Source organism: Octopus bimaculoides, chromosome 14, assembly GCF_046866305.1.
Source record: "Octopus bimaculoides isolate indiv1 chromosome 14, ASM4686630v1, whole genome shotgun sequence".
NCBI classification, from domain to species: Eukaryota; Metazoa; Mollusca; class Cephalopoda; order Octopoda; family Octopodidae; genus Octopus; species Octopus bimaculoides.
The window spans coordinates 40,125,757-40,153,498 of NC_142941.1; the positions used below are offsets into that span (position 1 = coordinate 40,125,757).

General features: G+C 31.9%; 1 protein-coding gene across 4 annotated transcripts in view; it reads right to left on the bottom strand.

The window, feature by feature from the left end:
- Window positions 1–27,742, bottom strand: part of LOC106872376 (protocadherin gamma-C3) — a 257,426-nt gene that overhangs the window by 83,740 nt on the left and 145,944 nt on the right. For 3 of the 4 annotated variants that reach the window (XM_089362713.1, XM_089362714.1, XM_089362711.1), the window contains one exon: window positions 10,867–11,026. The exons of the other annotated variant lie outside the window; for it this stretch is intronic. In XM_089362713.1, coding sequence (XP_089218839.1) covers window positions 10,867–11,026 — 160 coding nt within the window. The remainder of the gene's footprint in view (window positions 1–10,866; window positions 11,027–27,742) is intronic. 4 annotated transcript variants of the gene reach the window in all.

The following is a 27,742-nucleotide window of genomic DNA, read 5'->3' on the forward strand; positions in this document are numbered from 1 at the left end:
CATAATTTTATGATTATTCTTTTGACATCTTCTGTCAATTTGCATCAGATTTGATGATGGACCTATCACATTTCCCATTATTTATAGAATTTATTTGTCATTATATTTCACAAATTAATAATACCTAGAGGCAGTTCACTGCTTCTCACTTGATTACTGTGGCTATCTGGAGTTATACCTTCATTTGCACTTAATGTCTAAACAATACTAAGTAGATTCATCTGCAATTTTCAGCTGTTGTCATCTTGCTTGAAGAAGCCTGAGACACACTTATATCAATTGAATAAATCAACCCCCAGTACTTTTACTGATATCTTAACATAATGTGTCCTGTGTTTAGATATAAACTCAATGGTTTTTGACAAAGATATAGATGAAGACTCTTTGATTAAAAAAAAAAAACTTTTGTAAAATTATGGCGGATGTACAACTCTTGATTAGAAAAATGCAAATGAACAGTAAGGAAGGCTGAAGTAATATGATACCAGTAAGTGGCTTTAGGTGTTGAAGCTTTGTTTCTTGTCACTGGTATTGGATTGTGCATATGAACACAAGCAAGATTGTTCATTGCAGATTCAATTACACCACATAGTAACTTGGAGAAATGTCTCCTATGAAAATTTTAGGTTTACTATTGTTTGGTAGTAGAATTTGGTTGGTAGACAGAAACAGTATGAAAGCCACACACACACACACACACACACACACACATATATATATATAGATATACATATACATATACATACATACACACACACACACACACACACACACACATATATATATATGTATATAATAATATATATATATATAACAAAGTAAAGTTGTAAGACAACACACGAGTGGAAATATATATGTAAGAAGGTTTCAAAATGCAATTTTAAAGATATATATATATATATATATATATATATATATATATATATATATATATATATATATATATATGTATATATATGTATATACACATATATATCTTCAGGCTGACCAAAGCCTTGTGTGTACATATTTGTATGTATATATTTTTGTGTTTGTGTCTGCGTTTGTCCCACCATCACCATCTCTTGATAACCGATGTTGGAATGCTTATGTCCTCATAACCTAACAGTTCGACAAAAGAGACCAATAGAATTAGTACTAGGCTTACAAAGAATAAGTCCTGGCGTCAATTTCTTCGACTAACACCCTTTAAGGTGGTGCTCCAGCTTGACCACAATGAAATGACTGAAATAAGTAAATGAATAAAAGAAGAAAAGAATATATGTATGGGTGTATTTCAGTAACAGATGTAAACATTGAAGAGATCATTAAACTAGTGCTTTGAAAAAAAAGCCATTTGTGATATTTATTCCATCCTAGTTACACAGAGACAATTTTTTGCCTCTTATTATTGTAATGTAATGAACTAATGGTCTGTCTTTTGGAATCCTGTAACTGATGACACCCTTGCTTACCAAGTATGGCATAAGATAAAATAGATAAATAAATAAGTAAATAAATGAATAGGTGCAGGCATAGCTGTATGGTGAAGAATTTTGTTTCTCAACCATGTGGTTCTGAGTTCAGTCCCTTGGTTCTATTATAGCCTAAATCCAGCTGATGCTTTCTGAGTGAATTATCTTGTTAAATAAAAACTCCATTGAAGCCTCTTGCATGTATGTGTGTGTGTATGCATGAGCAAGTATGTGTGAATGCTTACAGTTTGAACTTCACCTGGAAAGTGTTGAGCTATAAACTGTAATGGTTGTTGATATTCACTGCCAACAGAGTTGTTTAAATTTGAAAATAAGTAAGATGAGAAATCTCGTGAAAAACAGGTAAGGTTTAGTGACAGTAAGAGAATCTACTTGTAAAACAATACCTCAATAATATGTATTTATCCAACCTATACTGCATTGAAAATATATACATAAAACAAATGTATGAATAAAAGAATAAAATGGGACAGTTAACTTTCAAATGGCCCAGTCTGTCTGATACCAGAAAATATTAGGTTGAGGAATAAGTTCGCGTGCTATGTTAAAATAACGCTTTTTTAAATATATTTTTGTGGTATGTGTGTTCATTCAGTTCATTATTTTAACATGGCGTTTGAACTTTTTCCTCAACCTAGTAATAACAAATTCCAAATGTTAGTAATGGATGCATTGTAAAATTGATAAATGGTTTGATAACTTTCAATTTTAAGTTCGATTCTTCCTTGCAAGTATATAGTTTGGTAAACTATGGGTATCACAAAGCTGACTTATCTTGCATACACTACTTGAAGAAGATCAGGTTTTTAATAGTTCACTTATGACTCAAAGTGTTATGGACTATAAGACAAAGTATTAGTGTTATACTAGCCAACATCTCAATCAATTCAACTTTGTTAATCTTTATTCTATCCTTCTTATAGAAAATTTATTTCAGTCATAAAGATAAAGCTGGATATTGCAGTAGTTTAAGCACTTAGTCAGGGTTCTCATATAAACATTATAGCCACCACCACCACTACCAGGGCAAGCAATCCAAAGGCTCCCCAGCATTTATTTATTAACAGCAAACCACAGCTTATCTAGATTACGATTGGGCTTTCAGTAGTTATGCAGGATCCTGTGAGTATCCTGGGTGCATATGGCTCAATGTGGCATTGCGCTTAATCAGAAATTGAATGTTTTTAATTCATATAGTTTATAGACTTTGCATATATAATCATCTACTTACTAATTCTAATAATTTATAGACTTTGTAATTAGGCTTTGCATATACAATTATTTACAAAGGATTAATCAACACATATAAGCTACATTAGCCAAAAATATATTTACCAAACATATTTACAAGGCAAAAACAAAAGACACACAACAACAATAGAAATTTTATGATTGAACTACAAAAATCATGCGTATACAAAAACATAAAACTTTGACAGAGAATATTAATATTTGCTAAACTGGATGATCTTTGAGGAGAGATTCTAGCTGCTCCATAATCTTAGTCTATAATACTCTTTTACTCTTTTTCTTGCTTCAGTCATCTGATTGTGGCCATGCTAGAGCACTGCCTTTAGTTGGATAAATCGACCCCAGGACTTATTCTTTGTAAGCCTAGTACTTATTCTATCGGTCTCTTTTGCCGAACTGCTATGTTACGGGGACGTAAACACACACACACAAATACATACACACATACATACATACATATATATATATATATATATATATATATATACATATATATATATATATATATACGATGGGCTTCTTATAGTTTCCATCTACCAAATCCACTCACAAGGCTTTGGTCGGCCTGAGGCTATAGTAAAAGGCACTTGCCCCAGGTGTCACACAGTGGGACTAATCCCAGAACCATGTGGTTGGGAAGCAAGTTTCTTACCATACAGTCATTATTGTGCCTATGATTGTATTCACCTTAATATTTTACCATTATTTGGTCTTTCTTTGATAATTTTAATGAATATTTAAAATTTTCTGCTGTCAGCTATTTCATAGGATTTGCATTGGCAGTCCAAATTTGTTCAATGATGTAATTGACTAGCCCCACCCACTGATATTTCAGGCCTTGTGTCTGAAATATCAGTGGGTGGGGCTAGTCAATTACATCGACCCTAATAATCAACTGGTACTTATTTTATTGTCCCCAAAAAGGACGAAAGGTAAAGCTGACCTTGGCACATTTAGTCCAGCTTGCTAACGATTCTGCAAGCTCACTGCCTTCATTCAACAAGTAATAATAAAAAACTTGATCCTATGGACACTAGTGGTATCCTTTTGGCAAAAATTATTTAGTAATTAATGGCAAGACAGACTCACAAACAAAGCTTTGTAAGAACAGGCAAACCAGAAAACTACTGAAACATAGATCAAGTGGAAAAAAGTAAGGTTAGCTAGGACACCTCCTACTGAAACCTGCTCCCAAAATTATAAAGCAAGCTCTTCAATGGACCTCTGAGGGTGATGGAGGGCAGAATGCCAAAAAGAACATGAAGGAAGTCCACAGAAACTGAAATACTGGGGAGCAACTGCAATCCATTGCCAAATTTTGAAACAGTTGGAGATCTCTTGTTGGCACCCTATACTTCACATAGAGTCAAATGAATTAATGAGTGATTATGAAAAACTTGAAGAAATTCATATGGCATGGAAAGATAAGATTCTTGTTATTTTATGCAAAACCTGTAACAAAAGATTTTCAATTTCTGATCTTAATATCTTTTATTTATTTCAGTCATTAGACTGCGGCCATGCTGGGGTAGCACCCTGAAAAATTTTTACTTATTTATTTATTTTTTTGAGCTATTCTAGCAATTGTTTGTACTGAACCACTAAGTTATGGGGATATAAACAAACCAACACTAGTTATCAAGTAGTAGTAGGGGACAAACACAGCCACAAAGACACACATATGCACATAGATTTATAGATATACATATACACAACAGGTTTCTTTCAGTTTCCATCTACCAAATCCACTCACAAGGCTTTGATGAACCCGAGACTTTAGTAGAAGACACCAAAGGTGTCACACAGTGGGACTGAATACAGAACCATGTTGTTGAGAAACAAACTTCTTACCACACAACCACTAAAACTTTATGCCTCTCATGTTCCCAACTCATACAATCTTTTTGAAATTCACAAACTTCATTTAATTTATCCTTCCTTTCTTTATTTGTATCCCTTTCTTTTCAGTGACCTCAATTCTCATTTGGTATTTGAGTCATTGACTCCAAAAGGATAAAAGGCAAAGTTGACCTCAGTAGAATTTGAACTCAGAATAAAAATGCAGGCAAAATACGGCTAAGGAAGTCTACCACACTGGCATGCTAACAACTGCCAGTTTGCTTCCTTAATATTAAATTATTAATAATCACTTACAAAACCATAAATTTGTTCATTGAATATATTCTAAGAAGAAACCAGTGGCCATGAGCCTATAAGAACTCCACTAGTGGCAGATATTGGTCTCAAGGAGGGGGAAGTTATCTGTAATTCAGAGAGGGCTCAAATGCTTACAACAGACAGAATTCCTCTAAAGTGCTCCACAACTTTTTTCAGTTACGGTACAATAATATTCTTTTCAAAATTTAGCAGCACACCTGAACTAACGATATAACTAAGAATATGGGGGAAAAAATTATGTTCAGGTTACACTGCGGCACACCTAGCATCATTTCATGGAACACCAGTGTGCCACAGCATACTGGTTGTGGAGCACTACTTTAGGTGGTGTTATTAAACTGGATAACAGATTAAGTCTACCACTTAAGGAAGTGTACCACACTACTTTTACTTATTTTATTTGGGTACCGACATTGATAGATGGTGAAGAAGTTTAATTTGCAACCACATGATTCTGAGTTTGATACTTGTACCCTTGATAAATTCTTAGAAATTGCTAGCTTCCACTTGTAAGGATGGTGTCAAGTTAAACTCTCTTCAAAAAATGTTGTCTCAAGCTACTGCTATCTAGCACCTTCGGATGATCTCTACTCAACTGCTACACAACTGCTACTCAACAGTCACTCAACTCCTCTACCACGGCTAGACTACCTCTATTTATATGTCTTGGGCGATTCTACTTCTTCACTTGGGGGCGTCAACACAACATAAAATATAACCAAGAGAACAAAAAACTCAACAAGATGATGACATCCATTAAAAACTTCCAGTGAATTAATATAATGAAATGTTTCAAATATTTATATATATATATATATATATAATAAATCTCTGAGCGAGATATATATATAAATGTATAGTTAATCATTGGAAACCTCCACTGTGGTAAGTGCAGATAATTGGAGAATTTCCAGTTTTTATCTTAAGTAAACAAAAAAGAAATAGCTGTAAGGCTTCTTACAGATCCGTTTCATGGTGGGTTGTTCTCTTCTAAAATGTAGCATCTTACTTCTTTAGCTGGACATGCACACACACATGTATGTGTGTGTGTGCGTGTATGTGTGTGTACATGTATATATCCACACACATAAGTGGAAGTGGACGCACCAGGTGCACAACAAAATTACCATTTTGATTGTAGCTCATAATAATATTTGTGTAAAATTCTCTCAGCTTTGTGGTCCTATAGGGTTCTATGCAACCTGTATTGAGCAGTAATATAGTATAGAGAGCACGTCTATTTTGAGAGAAAAACATGAAGCATGAATTTAGTTTTCCTTTATTTCATCTGTTACATACGTTTCTGGGTTTCATAATCATTGATGTCATATTACAAATGTGATTTACAAATGTAATTCACAAAGCACATTCATAAATTTATAAATTGCATTTCCAATGTGACATCATTGATTATTGAGCACAGAAACAGGAATACCAAATTCATGCTTCATGTTTTTCTCTCACTGTGTATATATATATATATATATATATATATATATATATATATATGTGTGTGTGTGTGTGTGTGTGTGTGTGTGTGTGTGAAGGTGCATGGTGTAGTTGTTAGAGTGTTGCACTCATGATTGTGAGATCATGGGCACGATAGCCCAGACTGGGCATTGCCTTGTGTTCTTAGCAAAGCACTTCATTTCACACTGCTCTGCAATCATTTCATCATCTGACACGTGGCACACGGTGCACCCATACAAGTAATGTTGATTTGATGGAAGGAGTGAGCTTGTGTGTACACAAACATTTGATCACTATATGTGGTTGTTTGTCAAGAAATTGCTGACACCTCATAGGTCATCTAACAATGACAGAGAGCCCATGATATATTAATATATATATATATATATATATATATATATATATATATATATATATATATATACATATATATAAAGAGAGAGAGAGAGAGAGAGAGCTAGAACAATAGCTTATCAGGATATACCATTTAAAAAAACAAATCAATTATTTGGCCACATAGTTAATTAGATAACATATATATTCATTTAAAGCACTATGTGTTTTATAAAAATATGTACAATTTAAATAATTGATAAAACATTATCCTTGAACATTTCGAAGAAATATCATTGAAATTAATTCATGGACAAATAATAATTCCTACTATCAAAATAACTTAAAAAATAAGAATATCCTAAAATAATAAGTATCAATCTGAATATCACCTGCCTACTGAAAATTAATATATTAGCATCTTCAGATTAAATTGGTTGTTTCCTCATTTCAAGATTTAAAGAAGACATTGAACTATAATAAATTAGTTTCAATCTAAATGTCTATAAAATATATGAATAAATTGTTAGTAAAGCCTAAAATAAATGACTGTTCAAATATTATCCTCAAAATATGTACCAGTACAAGGATTTATGCTAATATAGAGTAAATATACTTAGTGTGTGCTTGTTGCATAGGCATATGTACACACACATGCACACATACATTATATGTATATATATATATTTTAATGTTCATTTTTATATTAGTTATAATAACAATTTTACCTTAATCTGAAGGATTACTTCATACTTTGTTGAGTACAAATTTATCACTCTTTAACAAGAATTGTATTGATGGTGACTTCAAAATTTTAGCCAACTAAGCTATCAACAGACTGTCCAACAATGGCTTAGCTGGCTGGAACTATGAAGTCAGTGTCAATACTATTCTTGTTAAAGAATATTATATTTATTCATATATTTTATAGACATTTAGATTAGAACTAATTTGAAGTAAAGATTATTTGCCAACATAACATGGTAGTCCTGGTTTAGGACGAATGTTGCTGTAATTTAACCCCAGGAGACATCGTCTCCAGCTGGCTATACGTCATGATATGTGTCCTTATATTTTCAAACAAGGGAATCTAGCACCCCCACTCAGCTCAAAACAATATCTGTGTAGTGCGATTTCCGGGTTATTTCCCTTCATCAGCACAGAAAAATTGTTTGGTTAGAGGTGGCACTGCCAAATTCCTAAACCAGGACTGCCATGTTATGCTGGCAAAATAATCTTTACTCCAAAGTACTGTTGCTGAATATCTCTCATTGTGAGATTTACAAATAGTAATTTTCTAGAACTAGTTTATTATTGATCAATGTCTGCTTTAAATCTTGAAATGAGAAAACAACCAATTTAATGTGAAGATGCTCACATTAATTTTGTGTAGGCAAGTGAAAGGCAGATTGCATGATGCCTGTGTATGAGCAGCCATGATACATGGCAGTGAAACATGGGCTGTAATCTTTGAGGACATGTGTTGGCTTGAAAGAAATGAAGCTAGTATGCTTCACTGGATATGCAATGTCAGTGTGCATGTATGACAAAATATAAGCATCTTATGAGAAAAGTTGGGCATAAGAGGCCTCAAATATGGTATGCAAGAAAAATGACTGAGCTGGTATGGACATGTGATGCATATGAATGAGGACAGCTGCTTAAAGAAGTGCTGATCTCTAACTTTGGAGGGAACCTGTGGAAGACATAGACACAGGAAGACAAGGGACCAGGTGGTGAAGCATGATATTTGAACATTAGGCCTTATGGAGGTAATGACAAGTGACCAAGACTTTTAGCAATATGCATTGTTTGAGAAGACTCGTCAAGCCAAGTGAAATCATAATTGTGATATCAATAACATTCCTAATCTTGCAGGTTCATGGATGCTGGTGCCATGTAAAAAGCACCCATGCTGGTAATACATTAAAGCAGGTGATACATGCCAGTTCTGTATAAGAGCACCCAGTACACTCTGTAAAGTCACTGGCATTGGGAAAGCCATCCAGCCATAGAAACAATGCCAAAATAGATGTGGAGCCTGAGCAGCTCTCTAACTGACCACCACCTGTCAAACAGTCCAACCCATTCCAGCATGTAAAAAGGGAATGATGATGATGAAGATAATGATATATATATATATATATATATATATATATATATATATATATATATATATATATATATATATATATATATATATAGGCTAGTGGTTAGGGTGTTGAAATTATGATTTCAATTCCTAGACTGGGTGATGCCTGATGTTCTTGTTCAAACAAATTTATCTCATGTTCTTTTGCCATCACTTCAACATTTACTAACTTCAGTCACGGGGCACTGGTTGGTCTTTAGATATAATAATAGATATTTGGCAAGGGTGCCACACTGTGGGCTTGAACTGAAACTAAGTGGTTGCAAAGCAAATTACTTAACCACAGAGCCACATACATCTATATATATTCATACATAATTGTGATTGATATATATATATATATATACATACACATACATACACACATATACATACATATACATTTTATAATTATTACTATTTTACTAATATATGTATATCTAAATTATATTTTAATGGTTAATGGCTAAAATTTTTCCAAATATACGTATTCTTTATTATTACACCTATGTAAACAAAGAAAGATGTATAGTTCAAAAACCCATTAATGGATTTGTTGTTCATTAGAGTTTTATACAGAATTGATGTTTAAAAATGTTTTATGTGTACACACATACACAAACATCACACAAATACATGTGCACACCTATATACACCCACATACATATATATATATATATATATATATATATATATATATATATATATGTATATATATGTATATTTATGCATATATGCATACATGTATATACATAACTATATATATATATATATATATATATATATGTATATTTATGCATATATGCATACATGTATATACATAACTATATATATATATATATATATATATATATATATATATATATATATATATATAAATGTTTATACTCATTCAATATGTCTATATATGTGTATTTATGTACATATAATATACATTTGTGTGTGTATATACAAACACACTTTTTTTTGCTTATTTTGTGGAATAGAGTCATAAAAGTGATCAATACTACCTTGTGTTAGAAGTGTGTACAGTCTTATATATGTTTATTCATGTGTAAGGTGAACAGAAATTACATTCAATCAGCCTCCTGTTGGTTGATTGTACACATCAACAGATTGAAAAGGTGTATACAGTTGATGTATAGGCAGATTGAATGAAGTCGTTGTTTGAAAGTGTAATACCTGTTTACCTGACATATAGATAAATCTATATGTATGCATATGTGAATACAAGCAGAAACACACACACCAGCATACAGACACATATACAGACAAACATAAATGAATATATATATATATGTATATATGTGTGTGCTTGTGTTTATGTAAGTATATGTATGTGTATAAATAAGTGTACAAAAATCTCTGTATATATGTATTGGTGTGTGTGTGTACATATATATATACATACATATAAATGTACATATACGTGTGTATATAGATTTATATGAAAACACGCACACTTGTATATATATGTATATATATAAGGGAGTACTGAAAAGTTCATGGCTTTAGGGTATCACTCAACTTTCTGAGTTCTTTTACAGGGCTTAGAAAAATAAGGACCACTGTAATAAGTGTGTGAATCTGAGAGAGGAAATAAGTTGACTAAAATCATAAGTAACTGACCCTCCTGTATTTTCTTTTATCCAGGGTCAGGAGCTATTAAGTGCCTTTTGTTTTTATCTATCTATCTATCTATCTATCTAGCTATCTATCTATCTATCTATCTATCTGTCTGTCTGTCTATCTATATACATGTATATATATATATATATATATATATATATATATACACACACACACACACATATATACAACTGCATGTGCGTGCATATAACTCTATATACACATGTATAAGTACATTTATATGAATGTATATATATGTATGCACATATATGCACATAAATGCTTACAGACAAATGTGTATATACACATACCCACACATGCACACACTTACACACACATACATCAAAGTGCATAATAGATCTCTGTCTTGAAGTTAATTTTTTTTATTTTCGTACCTACCTCTTTGCTCTTCATAATGTTGCAGGTTTCCCTCACTGAAAGCACGGCCACTATCAGCACAAGTTACCATTGACATCTCACTATAACAGTAAGGGAGTTTAGCTGTGGTCTCTTTATCCCTCTCGTTAACAGATGTTTCAGCAGTCTTTTGAAAATATTTCTGTGTACAGCAGAAATAAGTAGTCAAAATGGGACAAAGTAGAAAAAAATAAACTCATAGAGAAAACACATGTATGAAACACCAACACATCGCAATGTTGGAATGAATATATATATATATATATATGTACCCCTTTGTAACCCGTCTTCTTTTCTCTTTGCACCCTTCCATCTTTTCCTCCCTCTCCCATGCACTCACCATTCCTTCAGTATTCTGCTTTGTTACAACCAGAAATGGCTCTGACGAAAGTAGCATCAATTTCTTTAGGTCATTCAATTTTCCTCAACTGATCAGTAAACCAATTGAGTAAACCTGTCAGTAATGTACCTATAATGATTACTGGAAACAACTGTAAGCCAAATTTGCTCCAATAGAGCAATATGTAATGACCATTATTTTTAACTTGTTTTATATATATATATATATATATATATATACATATAGATATCATAAATATACAGGGATTAGCATTGAGTTGCTTCTCCAACATACTGAAAATTTAGAAATAGCAGTCAAAGAACTACAGATTCTAAACTACAAATTTTTCTCTAAACGGATGGCGATATTTATGGCACACATAGAACAAAAAAACGGAGGGAAAAGCGTAAACAAAACAAGTCTTTAGTTAATTGGATACAAATCGTTTCATGGTTAAGCGAATGAAAATTTCACTATTCCAATCTTCAGTCCAAATATTCTGATAAATTTGAAAGTGTCTCTAAAAAAATTCACGGTAATTTTTGGCCATGCGACACCAAAAATCAACGATAAGAAAGGCACTTACGAATTCATCGGCCAGTGAGTTCAGGCATCTCACCCCGTGCCATAAGTATCGCCATCCGTTTAGAGAAAAATTTGTAGTTTAGAATCAGTAGTTCTTTGACTGCTATTTCTAAATTTTCAGTATGTTGGAGAAGCAACTCAATGCTAATCCCTGTATATTTATGATGATAAATGGTTTTACCGATAAAGGTTTTTTCATACTGAACTACTTGGCAAAATTGTTAATTATTAATTCTATTATTAATTGACGATTCCCTGCCCTTATTCTTGTATATACATATAGATAGATAGATAGATTATATATATTATAGGCAGAGGAGTGGCTGTGTAGTAAGAAACTTTCTTCCCAGCTACATGGTTCCAGGTTCAGTTGCACTGCAAGACACCTTGGGCAAGTGTCTCCTACTGTAGCCTCAGGCTGACCAAAACCTTGTTAGTGGATTTGATAGGCAGAAACTGAAAGAAGGCGGCTAGCTGGCAAAAACGTTAGCACGCCAGGCGAAATGCTTAGCGGTATTTCGTCTGCCGTGATGTTCTGAGTTCAAATTCCGCCGAGGTTGACTTTGCCTTTCATCCTTTCGGGGTCGATTAAATAAGTACCAGTTACTCACTGGGATCGATATAATCAACTTAATCCGTGTGTCTGTCTTTGTTTGTCCCCTCTGTGTGTAGCCCCTTGTGGGCAGTAAAGAAATAAGAAACTGAAAGAAGCTCATTGTATATATATATATGGTGGTGCTCCAGCATGACCACAGCCACTTGGCTGAAACCCATAAATAAATAAATAAATAAATAAATAAATAAATATGTATGTATTTGTGTGTCTGTGTTTGTCCCCCCCCCCATCATCACTTGACATCCGATGTTGGTGCGTTTACGTCCTTGTAACTTAGCAGTTCAGTAAAAGAGACTGATAGAATAAGCACTAGGCTTCCAAAGAATAAGTTCTAGGGTTGATTTGTTCAACTAAAGGTGGTGCTCCAGCATGGGCTCAGTCAAATGACTAAAACAAGTAAAAGAATAAAAGAATAATATATTTATATATACGCCTACGCACACATACATATATATTTATAAATATATACACACACACACATGGTGGTTGGTGTTAAGAAGGGCATCCAGCTATAACAACCATACCAAAACAGACACAAAAGTCTGGTACAGTCTCCTGCTTTGCCAGCTCATATCAAACTGTGCAACCCATGCCAGCATGCGAGGTGGGTGTTAATTGATGATGATGATGATATGTATGTATATATGTATGCATGTATGTGTGTTTATGGGCGTGTATATATGTATATATATATATATATATATATATATATATATATATATATATATATATATATATATATATATATATGTGCGTGTGTGTGTGTGGTAAGGTGTTGTATCTCTTAGTTGTTACATAAGGAAATAATTGTAAACAAGAGTCACTGTCATACACATAGTGTACTTCATCTCCAATCATCTGTAAAAACATGTCTGACCATTGAGAAATATAAGTTTGCTTTGGAACAGGTGAGGGTTGGTGACAGAAAGGGCATCTGACCATAGAAAATCAACCTCAACAACCTTTGTCCCATACAAGCATTGAAAAATAGACATTACAGCCATGTTGATGATGATGGTGATGATGATGATGGTGATGATGATGATGATGAAGAAGTTATGTTATGAAGGAAGACTTTATTCACTTGATCAAATGGCGCCATGAAAAAAATACATATATGCTTGCATATGCATAGACATATATTATATAGATACATCTGTACATACATACATATATACATACATGCATTACATAGATAGATCTGTACATGCATTCATACATATACACATACATACATTACATACTTGCATACATACAATATACATATATGCACACATACATATATGCATACATACATACATACATACATACATACATATGTAGATTTCTACATAAAATTATTATGCCATCTTAACAAGACCTTCATTGTCTCTCTTTCATGCACACCTACATACTCTCTTCCCCCCCCCCTCTCTCCCTTTTCATCCCCTTTTCTTTCTAGTTCTCTTAAACCTCATATCAAAGTTTTTATATGCAAAATATCTGAACCATTAAATATTATTAAACTAACAATTCAACATATTGTTCATATGTTTATTATTATTATTATTATTATTATTATTATTATTATTATTATTATTATTATTACTAGACCACCTTTTTTCTACCTGCCTGGCATGAGTATTCCTTTGTCATTCTTCCTGTCAGAAATACAGTTAGTGAGTGAGTGAAAGACCCACTGGAAACCTGTAACCAATGATGTTGTTCTTCAGCAATTGCAATAAATAAATAAATACTAAAACAGGAAAAAGTAAAGATTGGCCTCTCGAATGAAAGGCTTGTGTGTTTGTATACAGTTTCATTAGAACTATGTTGTACCTTTGCCAATGTAGTGAACAGTATCCTGTCACCTATTTACTAAGTTGTAAGAGAGCAGACTTCAAAATAATAATAACAATGATAATAATGATGATGGACTTTCCTGTCAAAGACAACATATGAGTGTTCAGCTATTGCTGAACGACCTGCACCAATGATTTGTTTATAGTGATCAAATGTGCGTGTTGTACATTAGCTCACTCCCTATATCAAATCAATATTATCCAAACAGGTGCATGGTGTACCGTGCATCAGGTGATGAAAGTGATTGCAGAGCAACATGAGATGAAGTGTTTTGCTCAAGAATGCAATGCATCACCTAGTATAGAATTGAAACCACAATGTCATGATCATGAGTGTAACACCTCAGCTACTAGGCCATGTGTTCTCATGATGATGATGATGATAATAATAACAATAATGGTTTCAAATTTTGCCACACGGGCTGCAATTTTGGGGGAGAGGATGAGTCGATTACATCGACCCCAGTGTTCAACTGTCATTTATTTTATTGACCCTAAAAGGATGAAAGGTAAAGTCAACCTTGGCAGAATTTGAACTCTGAATACTGCTAAGCATTTCATCCGGTGCGCTAACAATTTTGCCAGCTCGCCGTCTTTGGTTTCAAATTTTGGCACAAGACCAGCAAGTTCGAGGGAGGGGGATAAGTCCATTACATCAATCCCAGTGCTTGACTGGTACTCATTTTATCGACTCCCAAAAGGATGTATGGCAAAATCGACCTCGGTGGAATTTGAATTCAGAATGTAGCGACAGGCAAAGAAATGCCACTAAGCATTTTGTCCAGCACGCTAATGGTTCTGCCAGCTCGCTGCCTTAATAATGATAATAATAATAATAATAATAATAATAATAATAATAATAATAATAATATTAATAATAATAATAATGATGAATAAATAAATGAAATGAAACTATTTGGAAGCAAATCTCTAAACTAACCAGCAACTAGCTAATAGGTTAGGAATAGTCTTTTTAAAGAGACAGTAGAATAATATCCATGTAAAAATGTATGCAGGATCAAACTTCTATGAAGAAATTAAACAATTTTTTAACACATTAATTAAACCTCTTTTAAACTATTGTTAATCAAAATCCTTTCCAAATGAATTCATCATCAAAAAATTCATCACCATCGTCATTTTTGTCATCATCATCATTATCATTGTTATCACAGTAATTATTATTATCATCTTAATGTCTAATTTTCCATGCTTGCATAGGTTAGAGATGGAATTCATTAAAGCAAATTTTCTATATCTTGATGCCTTTCCTTTGTGTGTATGTATATATGTGTACATATATGTACACATAGATAGCTCACTGTGGATGTGTGTGTATGTATGTGTGCATGTACATGCATGTACTGATAACTGACTTTATATATATATACATATGTGTGTGTGAATCAGCTACATTTTGCTTAGGGAAAGATTACAGTGACCACTCAGAGTACACTTTTTTCCAGAAATGTAGAAAAGTTCAGTAAAGGGCTGAGAAACTCTTCTTGTGGAAAATCTGATATGCTTCTGGAACTGTCCAAAGACAGTCCATTGTGGAATAAAAATCAAATGATAACAATAATGACTGAATTAGGAACAGCTTTTTTTTATAACTAAAAGTAGTCTTTTGGGATTTGGTCTTAAGATGACTGAGATGATAGACTTTTGATGGATGTGGTGTGAGAGGTATCATGTATCATTTTGGAAATGATGTAAAATATCTTAATTATAAGTTGAGATGAAAACTAAGTGGATGGTAGTTAGTGGTTTATACAATACAGTAAATAGTGTTTAGTGGTTTATACAATACAGTAAATAGTGTTTAGTGGTTTATACAATACAGTAAATAGTGTTGTCATTTATTACCATGTACCTTGAGATCAAGTCAACAAAAGTCTAAAATTGAAGGCGTCCTGTGTATGACCATCCTAACTTTAACTTCATGCATAGTTAATCTAAGGACTACATTATCCAATACATCCTTATTTTTATTTTTAATGCTAGCATGGTGTAATTTTAGGGTGTGAGATTTTACTTCTATTTCTAATATGCCAAAACAATCTCATAAAATCTCCATCATTAGCTTGAACTGAAGCAGTTAGAAGGTGGAGGTCTAGGAATGAAAATGATCAAGTTTAATGTTAGCTGAAGAGAGGCTAGTTTGAAGAACTGAACTATCTAGCTTATTGCAGCGTAGAAAAACATCAATGTAGTTGATGATGATGTGGTATGACATGACAACAGTGATTATGATACTGTAATTTAGTCATGTGGAACAAGAAACTCCAGTTTATTCTGAGAGGGATGAAAAAACTAGAGAACGTAACCTGTCAAATTATTTTGTTTTGACTTAACACTGTTTGTCAGTTATGTTAAATGAAAAGTATGACTCTTCTTATATATAGCATTATTTTTTTTTAAAGATAATGTTGCGGTATTATAACAACAATGAAAAAAGTTTTCATGCTATAATTCTTACTTCAGGATAGTAAATACAGAATCTTTGTGGTATGGTTCACTAACAGTTGTTTATGATATTACAGAGTAACTTTATGGGAAATGTCAGCTTTATAGAAAATTACTGACATCAGCTATAAAGAAATTATATCTATGTCTAAAGGAAAAATTATAATTTATTTTATCATCATGTCCAAAATAATATCAGTATAGAAGTAAATTATTAGTGTGTCAAGTTTCTAGCTATGGAGACCAACAGATAGAATTTATATAAAAAATAAATATAAAATAGTTAAGATAAATAGCTTAAAATTTCTTTATTACTAACAATCACGAAATTTGTTTTTCTCACAAAGTTAAATCTATGTTTGCAACAAGATGTCTTTTATTTATTATTGATGTCGAAAGCATTCAATAAATATTACTGGTAATGTTATGGACAAGCCTATTGCTGTTTGGTCTAAAAGAATGTGAAAAAAAAAAAAAAAATTATGCAGCCTTTGATATTGCTACACGTGTTTGAAACAAACACTTTATGTTACAGGTTTGAAGAAAATAAAATATTTGTTTCGAATTATTCAACAAGTATTTGTATATATAATTATCCAGTTCATACATCTATAAAAATATTAAATACCTCGATATGAAATATGTAACTATAATTTTTATACAATATTTTCATTTGTATTATGGCTAGTGGTATAATAAATTTTCGCTGATTGCTTATCTCTTTATTACTTTTTATATATTTGTTATTGAAACTATAATAATTGTTGCTATTATTATTATTATTATTATTATTACTATCATTATCATTATTATTAATATTGTTGTTGCTATTATTATTATTATTATTATTATTATTATTATTATTATTATTATTATTATTATTATTTCTTCTTATTTTATTTTAGGTTTGAAATATAGTTACTGAACCTTTCTTCTAAAGAAAATCCTAAAAATCTATTATCAAGCCTACCAACTCAATGTGAAAGTGCAAAGCTGTTTCAGTGCATTCATGAAACTATTCTTTCTCTGCTAGCATCCATGGGAGTGAATAGATTTATTGTCATTCAGCCTATCATTATAGCTACACAGAAACCAATGAACCTCATGCAAACATGTTGCACTAAATCTTTTTCACAGCATATTCTTTTTTTTAATGGCAGATATTATCATGTTCTAAAGATATTTCCCTTCTGTTCCTTTCAAGTATCAAAACACACACACACACACACACAAAGAAAAATAATCAGTATTTTCTCCTATAAATTTAGTTTTGTAAGTAATTTTGGACCAAGCTTCGCCAAAGTAGTACCTAAGATATAACGAAACATTTAGGGTTATGTTCCTGAATATTTTTTTTTAACATATAATCCAAAATCAATAGAAATATACAGCACCAATATTTTCTGCCACAGCTGATAAGGACAGCATCGATGCTAAAGATTTATTTGATTTATTTGTACTACTGAACAGATTGTAAAAGTACATTGCCAAAATATAAAATGACAATGCTTTTCTAAAATAAAACAGAAATTTAGCACTTATTTACCTGCTGTATTATTTTCAGATGTTACAAATTAAATAATATTTTACATTCAAGAATCTGATAAATTACATACACCAAATGAGGTACAGTTTAGTTTCATATCCGGGAAAGGAACCACGAATGCAATCTCTCTTGTGAGGCAACTGTTAGAGAAATACTTGGTTAAAAGTTAACCGTTATTCCTGACATTTATCGATTAGAAGAATGTGTTTGACAGGGTGCTACATTCAGCAGTTTCGTGGTAATTAAGACAAATAGGGGTAGATTAATTGTTTGTGAGGGCTGTACAAAGATGCAGTAAGCAAAGTGATTGTCAACAGTGATGTTAATGACAAATTGGATGTGAAAGTAGGAGTCCATCACACTCCATTCTTCAACCCTATCCTATCCCTCAAAGATCTGCAGGCCATCACAGAGTAGTTTGATTCTGGCTATCGGCTATCCATGGCAAATTTTAAATGTTGATGACCTAGTTCTCATAGCTGAATTTACAGGAGAATTACAGAGGAAATTCCAGTTATGGAAGCTACACCCAGAATTGAGAAGCCTCAAGATAAATTTGGCTAGGACTAAGTTTTTAGATAAGTAAGAAAGAAAGACACTGATATATTCAGGAAAATGGTCTTGCTTGAAATGCATAAAAAGTGTAAGTATAAATTCAGTAACTTTATTCAGTGTAAGCTCTGGGTGCACAAGATTTGCAGTGGAATCACATATATACATATAAAATCAATGAAGAGTTTACAAAATGCTTCAAGAGATGAGTTACATACATTCAAGCTCTACTTATCAAAATGCATGAAACTTTTGACCTTTAAGTTACTTCTGTTATAGAAATAATGTTGTGAACATACTGCAATTGCTGCAATGATTTGAGAGTTCCACAGATTGATTTGGAACAGTTTAAGTTTAAGCTTAACTAATTATGAGTGTTAGTCACAAATGTTTCTTCCATCATGAGCAGGGGAAACACTTGTTCTTTATTGTTAAATGCAACTGCATTTTAATTCCTTCTTAATTACTGTAAATGCATAGCTCATTCATCAGTTTTGCAATACCTTCAAATTTCGAGAAACCCCTAAATTCCTAATTAAAGGTTATTAATACTTGGCTCTAATTTTTTCAGCATTGGATTAATCATTAAGCAAAATAAGCCTGTGGTTAGGGCATCAAGGGAAGGGGAGCACCACAGAAATGATAAATGGTTTACAGCATAAAAATCCCCTTTAACTTGCTATAGTAATATTCGAAGTGGTTTATATGATTGGAAATATAATTTGAAAGTATTCATAGAGTCAAAATAAAACATTATTTTCCATATTTCTGTTGTTTTTGTTTCATTTTGAAAATTTTTTATAGTTTATTATTGTTTATATTTTGAATTACATATGGGGCCACAAAAATCTTTTTTAAGTGCTTAGGGCCTCTGTGGCACTTAATCTGGCCTTGAATTTTATCATAGTTTTGAAATTGGAGAAATAGACCTAATTTACTGTAACTCACTTAATATAAAATAACACTTTTCCTGTGTGCAATACTTACATATATATACCGTTTGCTAATTTATATGGTAAGCTTAACATAAGCACGACTGTGTGTCTAAGAAATTCATCTTAAAACCATATATGTTTTGGTTTATTAAAACTGTGTGACACTTGAACAAATGTCTTCTACAGAACAATCAATACTGTTGAATTTGTAGACAGGAACTGCATGATAGTCCATTGTCTCATTACCTTCATCATCCTCATTGTCATCACCCTTTAATATCTGTATTCCATTGATGCATAGGTTAGATGGTTTGACAGAATACAACAGGTCAGAGGATAGTGTTGAGTTCCAGTGTCAGTTTTGGCAGGGTTGCTATAGCCGTTTCTTAAAGCCCATGTGTAAATGTGTGTGTGTATACATATGTGTATCTATTTGGCTATTATATGCTTTTATTTTCTCTTTTACCAAGCATAGAAAGGAAAATTAAGATAACAGCTTTGAGAAAAATGTTATCCTTTACGAATATGTTTTGGAATAAATGTTGGAAAACTATGACATGGGGAATGTTTCCAGTAGTGCTTTCTGTGTAAAGAATATATAATTAACGGTTGACACACTTAATGTGGTGAACTAAAAATAATTTTTAGTTAATCGGTACGAAAATTTATGAGCACTAATGATAATTCATATCAAGGAAGGATAAAGGAGAGAACTCTGAAACCCAGCATTTGAGTATTATAGCCATAAATTTTGTTTCTAAGTGCTTTTGTATTTGAACCCTACCAGAGGTCTGTTTATATACAACTTCAATAAAATCATAAATATTTGAAATCTGAAATTGATAATCCCCTTGAGATCACGTTAAACTCATGGACCATCTCATGGAATTCCTTTTACTGACTTTATATATTTCATATTTATGAAAATGGCATTCATATATTTTTATCCAGATAGTTTTGTGTTGATTAAAAATGCCTATCAAATTACAGATTAAATTAAATTGAAAATTCCATTGCTACACTGTATACTCTTATCAAATTAGAACATTCCACCATGAAGTTCATATCACCAATATTCTGCTTTATTCTAATAGCTCATAAAATATTCTTGGAAAGCTTTGATTCCCAATAACTAATGTGATTGAGTAAAAATTAGAATAATTCTGGATGAAGAAGAAATCTTAGCAACACTTCAGTTATTAAAAGGATCAATAACCATAGTGTGAACAAAATCTTGCGAGGGTGTTTGGTTGTTTTATCTATTTATTCATTTATTCAGTCATTTATTTGTAACACAATAGAGTAGTATTTAATTTAAAAGGAAAAAGAAATGTGATCCACAGAAGTTGTAGAAGATAACAAATTACTTTCAAGAAATTTAAAACAAATAAATAAATATAAAAATAAGATGTAGTGCAAAATAATAATAATAATAATAATAATAATAATAATAATAATAATAATAATAATAATAATAATAATAATAATAATAATAATAATGATGATGATGATGATGATGATATTCAGTAATGTCAAAGGAAATCAAATATGACAGATGAAAATTAAATCAGTTCAGAATAAAGATGGCTTCATTATTATTGCCTAATTACTCAACATAATAATCTAATTTTGAAGTGCTCACAATATGTGGGAGCCCTTCCATTTCTGATAATACTTGGCAAGGTGTAAGCAAAGCTTGCATCATCTTCATAGATAATTTATGCAACCCCTTCCATGTGAATATTTATTTTTGCTATTTCTTTTGACACTTCTAAAAATCAATGTTCATGGATGCTTTTCCTTTCATATTGCACTAAGCATTTCAAATGTAATTCTAATGCTAATGATCAGAGGAACTGTACTTTGTATCTTTATATTTTCACTTCAGTTTATCCAATGGATCATTGCTTTCAGAAACTGTAATCTAGTATCAACATTTTTTACTACTGTTTCTGTTTATAGGTGTCCAAGAAGTATGCGATCAAAACAGATTCTAGCTCATATTAAGTCAGTATCCGTTTTCAATGATGATGAATGACAATTGTGACATTATATGTCTATAAGGTAACATAAATAGTAAAGTAAGTGCTAACAGATTTAATGTTACTATACTTATATCAATGGGAGGTAAACATCATTAAACAAAAATTAAATGAAGCAAAAACAAGCAAGGACAATATAACATTTAAAAAAAATTGTTTCATATACTAGAGTTATAATTAATTAGAAATGAAAACATGCAATGTTGTTAGTGGAAAAATAGATTGATCTTTAGCAGACAGCGTTATGCTTCCATATCTGATTCAGTCTTATTAAACCTCCTTCGCAAAAGATACTTAATCACAGTTTGCTAGTTCAGTAGATTTAGAGAAGCATTTATATATACAGAAATTGTACATACACAACTGTGACAAAACAACATAAAGGCTATGGAACATAACAAAGGGTCCTCATGTAGATGGAAAACATATATTGAGGTATGCTTGAACATACTTAATGTGACCAGCAGGGTATAAAATAGAATATGTTACTTAGTAAAAGATAGATTTTGTATGTAGAAAATAGATTGTATCTTATCTGCAACTTACTAAAATTGATATAACAACTACTCAAAAATAAAAGAAATCAATATACCAATAAAAACAATTTTGGCATTTAAAGAGACAATGGCTGATCATTATTATTGGAATTTATTCAGTGACAACTTTAAACTATTGACAATGGCAATATTTCAGACTTGGCTGTAATTTTTGAAACCCAAAGCAATAACATTCTCTTTCGAAATGTTTAGTACTGTGAGGTCAATGTTCTAGATAAATTCCAAAAGTATTGCTTCATTAAAAAAAATATATTCATTGTGATACTACAAATAATAAGATCTAATCCAAGATCTCAGACATTTCTAATTATAATTTATATTGTTAGATATTTCTTTTTGCATACTCTTGAAATCTCTCTCAATTTAACTCTCAAATGATTAGGTGCTGCATACTATCTCAAAATAACCATTTGTGCAATGATTAGAAACCATATACTGCATCATACATTTTTATCAATACATAATTCTGCTTAAGTTATACAGGGGAAACAACTCATTTTATTATTAGAATGGCTTCCTGTAATTTAAAATGTGTGGGATTTTTATATTGTTTATGAATATTTTTCATAACTAGCCACACAAATAAGCAAATTTTAAAACCTCATACTCCTATAAATTTTAATATGCCAAAACACATCCCACACCTGATAAAAAGTGACATTTTTATTGAACTGTTTAAAAGATAAACAGTTGGAATTCAGCAGATGACTTACCTGAGTAAAGCTGGGAGGGAAAAAGCATAAATATGTGCATTTTATGTTTCTACACATCTTTACCCTATTCCTAAATTTCACATTCAAACTTCTAATCCCACCAAATACTATAAAGAAATGATTATGTTCCTTGAATTTACTGTCCACTTGGAATCCTTTTTGTATGGAAATATATTTTAATATGTCAAATAAGAACCATCAAATGAAAGATAATAAAGAAAATAGCAACCAAAATGGAGGATATGATAGAAAATAGATAATATAATCTAAAGTAACATCAGCTGGTTAAGACAGCTGATGACTTTCACTACAATAAATTTTGTAAAAAAGTCTATTTTTACCATGTGTCTGTGTATGGTTCATGAAACACTTAGAAGGATTTAACAGCTGTTATTGCAAGGAATCTGGTACACATGTTTCCAACAACCAGCTTTACAGACACAATAGAATACATAGTAACAATTCTTCATTTTACATCTGTTTTTCCACACAGGCTGGTTTGGATGAAGTCTTATTACTGAGTTATTATTTTACAGCTGGATGCCTTTCTTGATACTAACTGTTAACTGCATTTCAAATAAAGTATGTTTTATTCCATATATAGGGTGTCCCAAAAATTTGACACCATTTCATCAACTAATAACATGAAAGATTTTTGTCCAAATTGTCTCAAATTTTAGCAGTATGTCTAGAATTCAATACATTTTAAAAATAAGATCTTTTGTACGTTTTTCTTTTCAGGATTAGACATGCCATTTACTGCAACAGAAAAAGTGTTTTGTACATTGAAGTACACTCAAACTCAGTCAAATGTGAATGTGCAACATATATTTGTTAAAAGATTTCATAAACAAGCACCAACAGAGAAGCAGATATGGATGTGGCATAAGAAATTTCAAGAGGAGGTCTGTTTGAGTCAGAAAAAAAGGATCTGGACAGCCAGCAGTTTTAGAAGAGATGATGAATCAACTCTGGGAAATGCTTAGTCAGAGTCCAAAGAAATCTGTATGAAGAGCAAGCCTGAAAACCTGGATCCCCCAAGTCAACTGTTTGGTGCGTCATAAGAAAACAATTGCAGCTGACCCCTTACAAGCTTCAGTTTGTGCAGACATTAAAGACAGTTGACAAGCAAAAGCATAAAGCATTCTGTATGATATGCAAAAGTAACTTGAAGATGTTACATATAGCTGCAAACTATTTAAGCCATAAAAATCCTCTAAAATCCTCAGTACAGAGATAATACTTAAACTTACTACAGCATCATCTTCAGATCCATAGTTTTCTTTCAGTTAACCCTGATTGTAGTTTGGCTCCTGATAAATTCAGGGACTTTGTTCATAAGGTACTATTTTTATTTCATTTTCCTGTTCCTGTTTATTTTGTACAACAATAGACATCACCAAGGCACACACATACGCACACACATGCATGCACGCATATGCTCAAGTGATAGGTTTCCACACAGTTTCTGTCAATCAAATTCCTCTCATAGGTTATTGGCTAATCTGGGGCTATGGCAGAAGATGCCCAAAGTGGTGTACATTTGGGCTGAACCCTGAATATATATGATTGTGGATCAAACTTCTTAATCATATAGCTATACGTATGCTTGAATGCTTTAAACTCTGTCATTAACAGAAATAGCCCTCTTTGTCACTTTCATCACTAAGAAGCACTTTCCTCCTCTTGAAAAACCTCTTCCATTTCCATAAAGGGCTGCTCACAGTGTAAGAGATGGGCATTCAACACTGCCAATCTGCTTTTGTCTTTGGTTTCTATTTGTGGTCAGTAGCCTCAGTAAATCTAACATTGTCCATTGACAGGTCATCATCTTCATTACTTTTAATGTACAATTTTCTATACTTGCCTAGGTTGGACAGAATTGATTGAGGCAGATTTTCTATGGCCAAATACCCGCCCTATCACCAACCTGGAGGTGTTTTCAAGAAGGCAATGTTTCCCCATGGTCAGATATGTCTCCATGGAAGATTGGAAACAAAGGATATCACTTGTATTAAGATAACATTGTTCACAACTATCATATGAAGTCAATGGCAAGAAGACTGTAGCACATACAAACACACAATTATACACGTGCTCGCATGTACACATGCATGTATGCACACATACACACACACACACCCACACACACACACACACACACACACACACACACACACACACACAACACACACATATACAATGGGCTTCTTTCAGCTTCTGACTATCAAATCCAAATTCAAGGTTTTGGTCAACCTGGGTCTCTACTAGCATAAGACACTTGCCCAAAGTGAGACTCAAACTGAAATGATATAGTTGGGAAACAAGCTTCTCCACACATGCTACCATGCCTTAACACATGTTACTTCACTATGAAATACATCCCAACCACACATATACACACACAAGAAATATCTGATATTTGAAAAGCACTGTTAACAGAAGCATACCTTACCAGTGAACTTAGTTGAATTATGTTGAATTAGTGCATTATGGTTCATGGCAAAAACATAGATGTGTAAGTATGGAGTTTGCTTCCTAACTACATGGCTTTGAGTTCCATTTCAGTGTGACATCATGGTCAAATATCTCCCTCTATAACTCCAGGCAGACCAATACTTTAATATCTTGTAAATGGAATTGTTAGGTGGAAACAGTATGGAGAGCTGTTGCTTGTGTGTGTGTGTAATATACAAACATACATATGTGTATATATATATATATGTATACACACACACACACATGCACGTGAACACACACGTTTTTATATTTATACATAGATATGTATATAATGAACTAATTGTATACAGTGTTCAGGTGCACAACAATTCATCAGTAAAAGTAACAAAATGCACATGAACAGTACATAGAATATGTTCAGGAAGTGAACAGTGAACAAGTCTTAAAATTAAAAAAAGAAGAAGAAGAAACAGGGGTGAGAGGTATCAGGTGTATTTTTGGCAAATATCAGGAAGGATGGAAGTTTTGAAGGATGTAGTGTCTTGACAGTTATGTATGTTTTATATATATATATATGTGTGTGTGTGTGTGTGTGTGTTTGCATTATGTGCATGTGAGAATATGTATGTATGCTTGTGAATGTTTACACTTCATATGAATAAAACAGTGACATTTTGTTGACATACCCTGTTAACAAATCATGTTGATGCTCATTGTTTTTGGAAGATAAATGAATAAATAATTCCAGATTTGTAAAACAGGTGAAGGAAAGCAACAGGGAAGATATCTTATGGTAAAATAATTTCACAATAAGTTTCCATCTAACCCATGCTAGGACTGAAAAATGGATGTAAAACGGATAATTTATTCACCCTAGAGACAATACGTTGGTTTCCAACTTTCCCAAGATTTCCATAAATATCAGAAAATGAAAATTGAGGCATATTTCAGTTTCTTTTCTTTATTGCTTTATTCTGAAATTCATAAAAGTAGATTGATTAAATTCTTATAAACCATAAAGTATGAATGCTCAGAAAATATCATTTTACACTTGCTTATTTGCCTCTCATGACACAGAAAATAACTGACTAAGGAGTAGAAAAGAAGATGATAGGGAAACAACTCTATTTCAAAACAAAACAAAAAATATATATATATAAATAACGTTAGTAACAAATGGCTTGAAATAACAAGAGCAGATAAACATACGTGTATAGCTATCTTTCTATCTACCTATCTATCTATCTATCTATCTATCTATATATATATATATCTATATATATATATATATTATATATACATCTAGAGAGAGAGAGAGAGGGGAGAGAGAGAGAGGGGAGAGAAAGTGATAGACAGAAAGATGTGTATATATTTACATATATATTATACATATACATGCATGATACACATATAACATGTATTATATGCATGTATCTATGTATTTGTATTGTATAAGCACATACACAAACACATATATACAAACACACACACACACACACACACACATACATATATATATATATATATATATATATATATATATATATATATATATATATATATATATATATATATGTGTGTGTGTGTGTATATATATATATATATATATACCTATATAGATATATATATGTACATATATATATATATATGTGTGTGTGTGTACCTACATAGATAGATATATATGTACATATACATATATGTGTGCATGTTTATATATACATGTGTGTGTGTGTGTATATATATATATATATATATATATATATATATATATATATATATATATATATGTATATATATATATGTATGTGTGTGTATGTGTGTGTATGTGAGTGTGTGTGTTTCCGAATATGCGTCGATACCATAAAAAAAAATAATATACGGAATTATAAATCAAAAACAATAAAAATCAAGAAATCTCTTTTTTGACAATGAAATGAAACTAAGGAATATGCAATAAATCAAAGAAGGTATAGAAACTATTTTAGTGAGATGAGTATAGAAAGTGATGGTATAGTATTTTAATGGCGCGGATTTAGATGCTTTACAATTTTATGGCTTCAACATAGCATTAGAATTGAAAATATCCAAAATACTTGGCATTTTGCAAATAGCAATATTTGATAGTGAATAGATTATGGATTGGATTTTTGCAGCTTGCCAAGACTCATGACACATAATCAAATGGTGGTGAATGAAATGATAAAG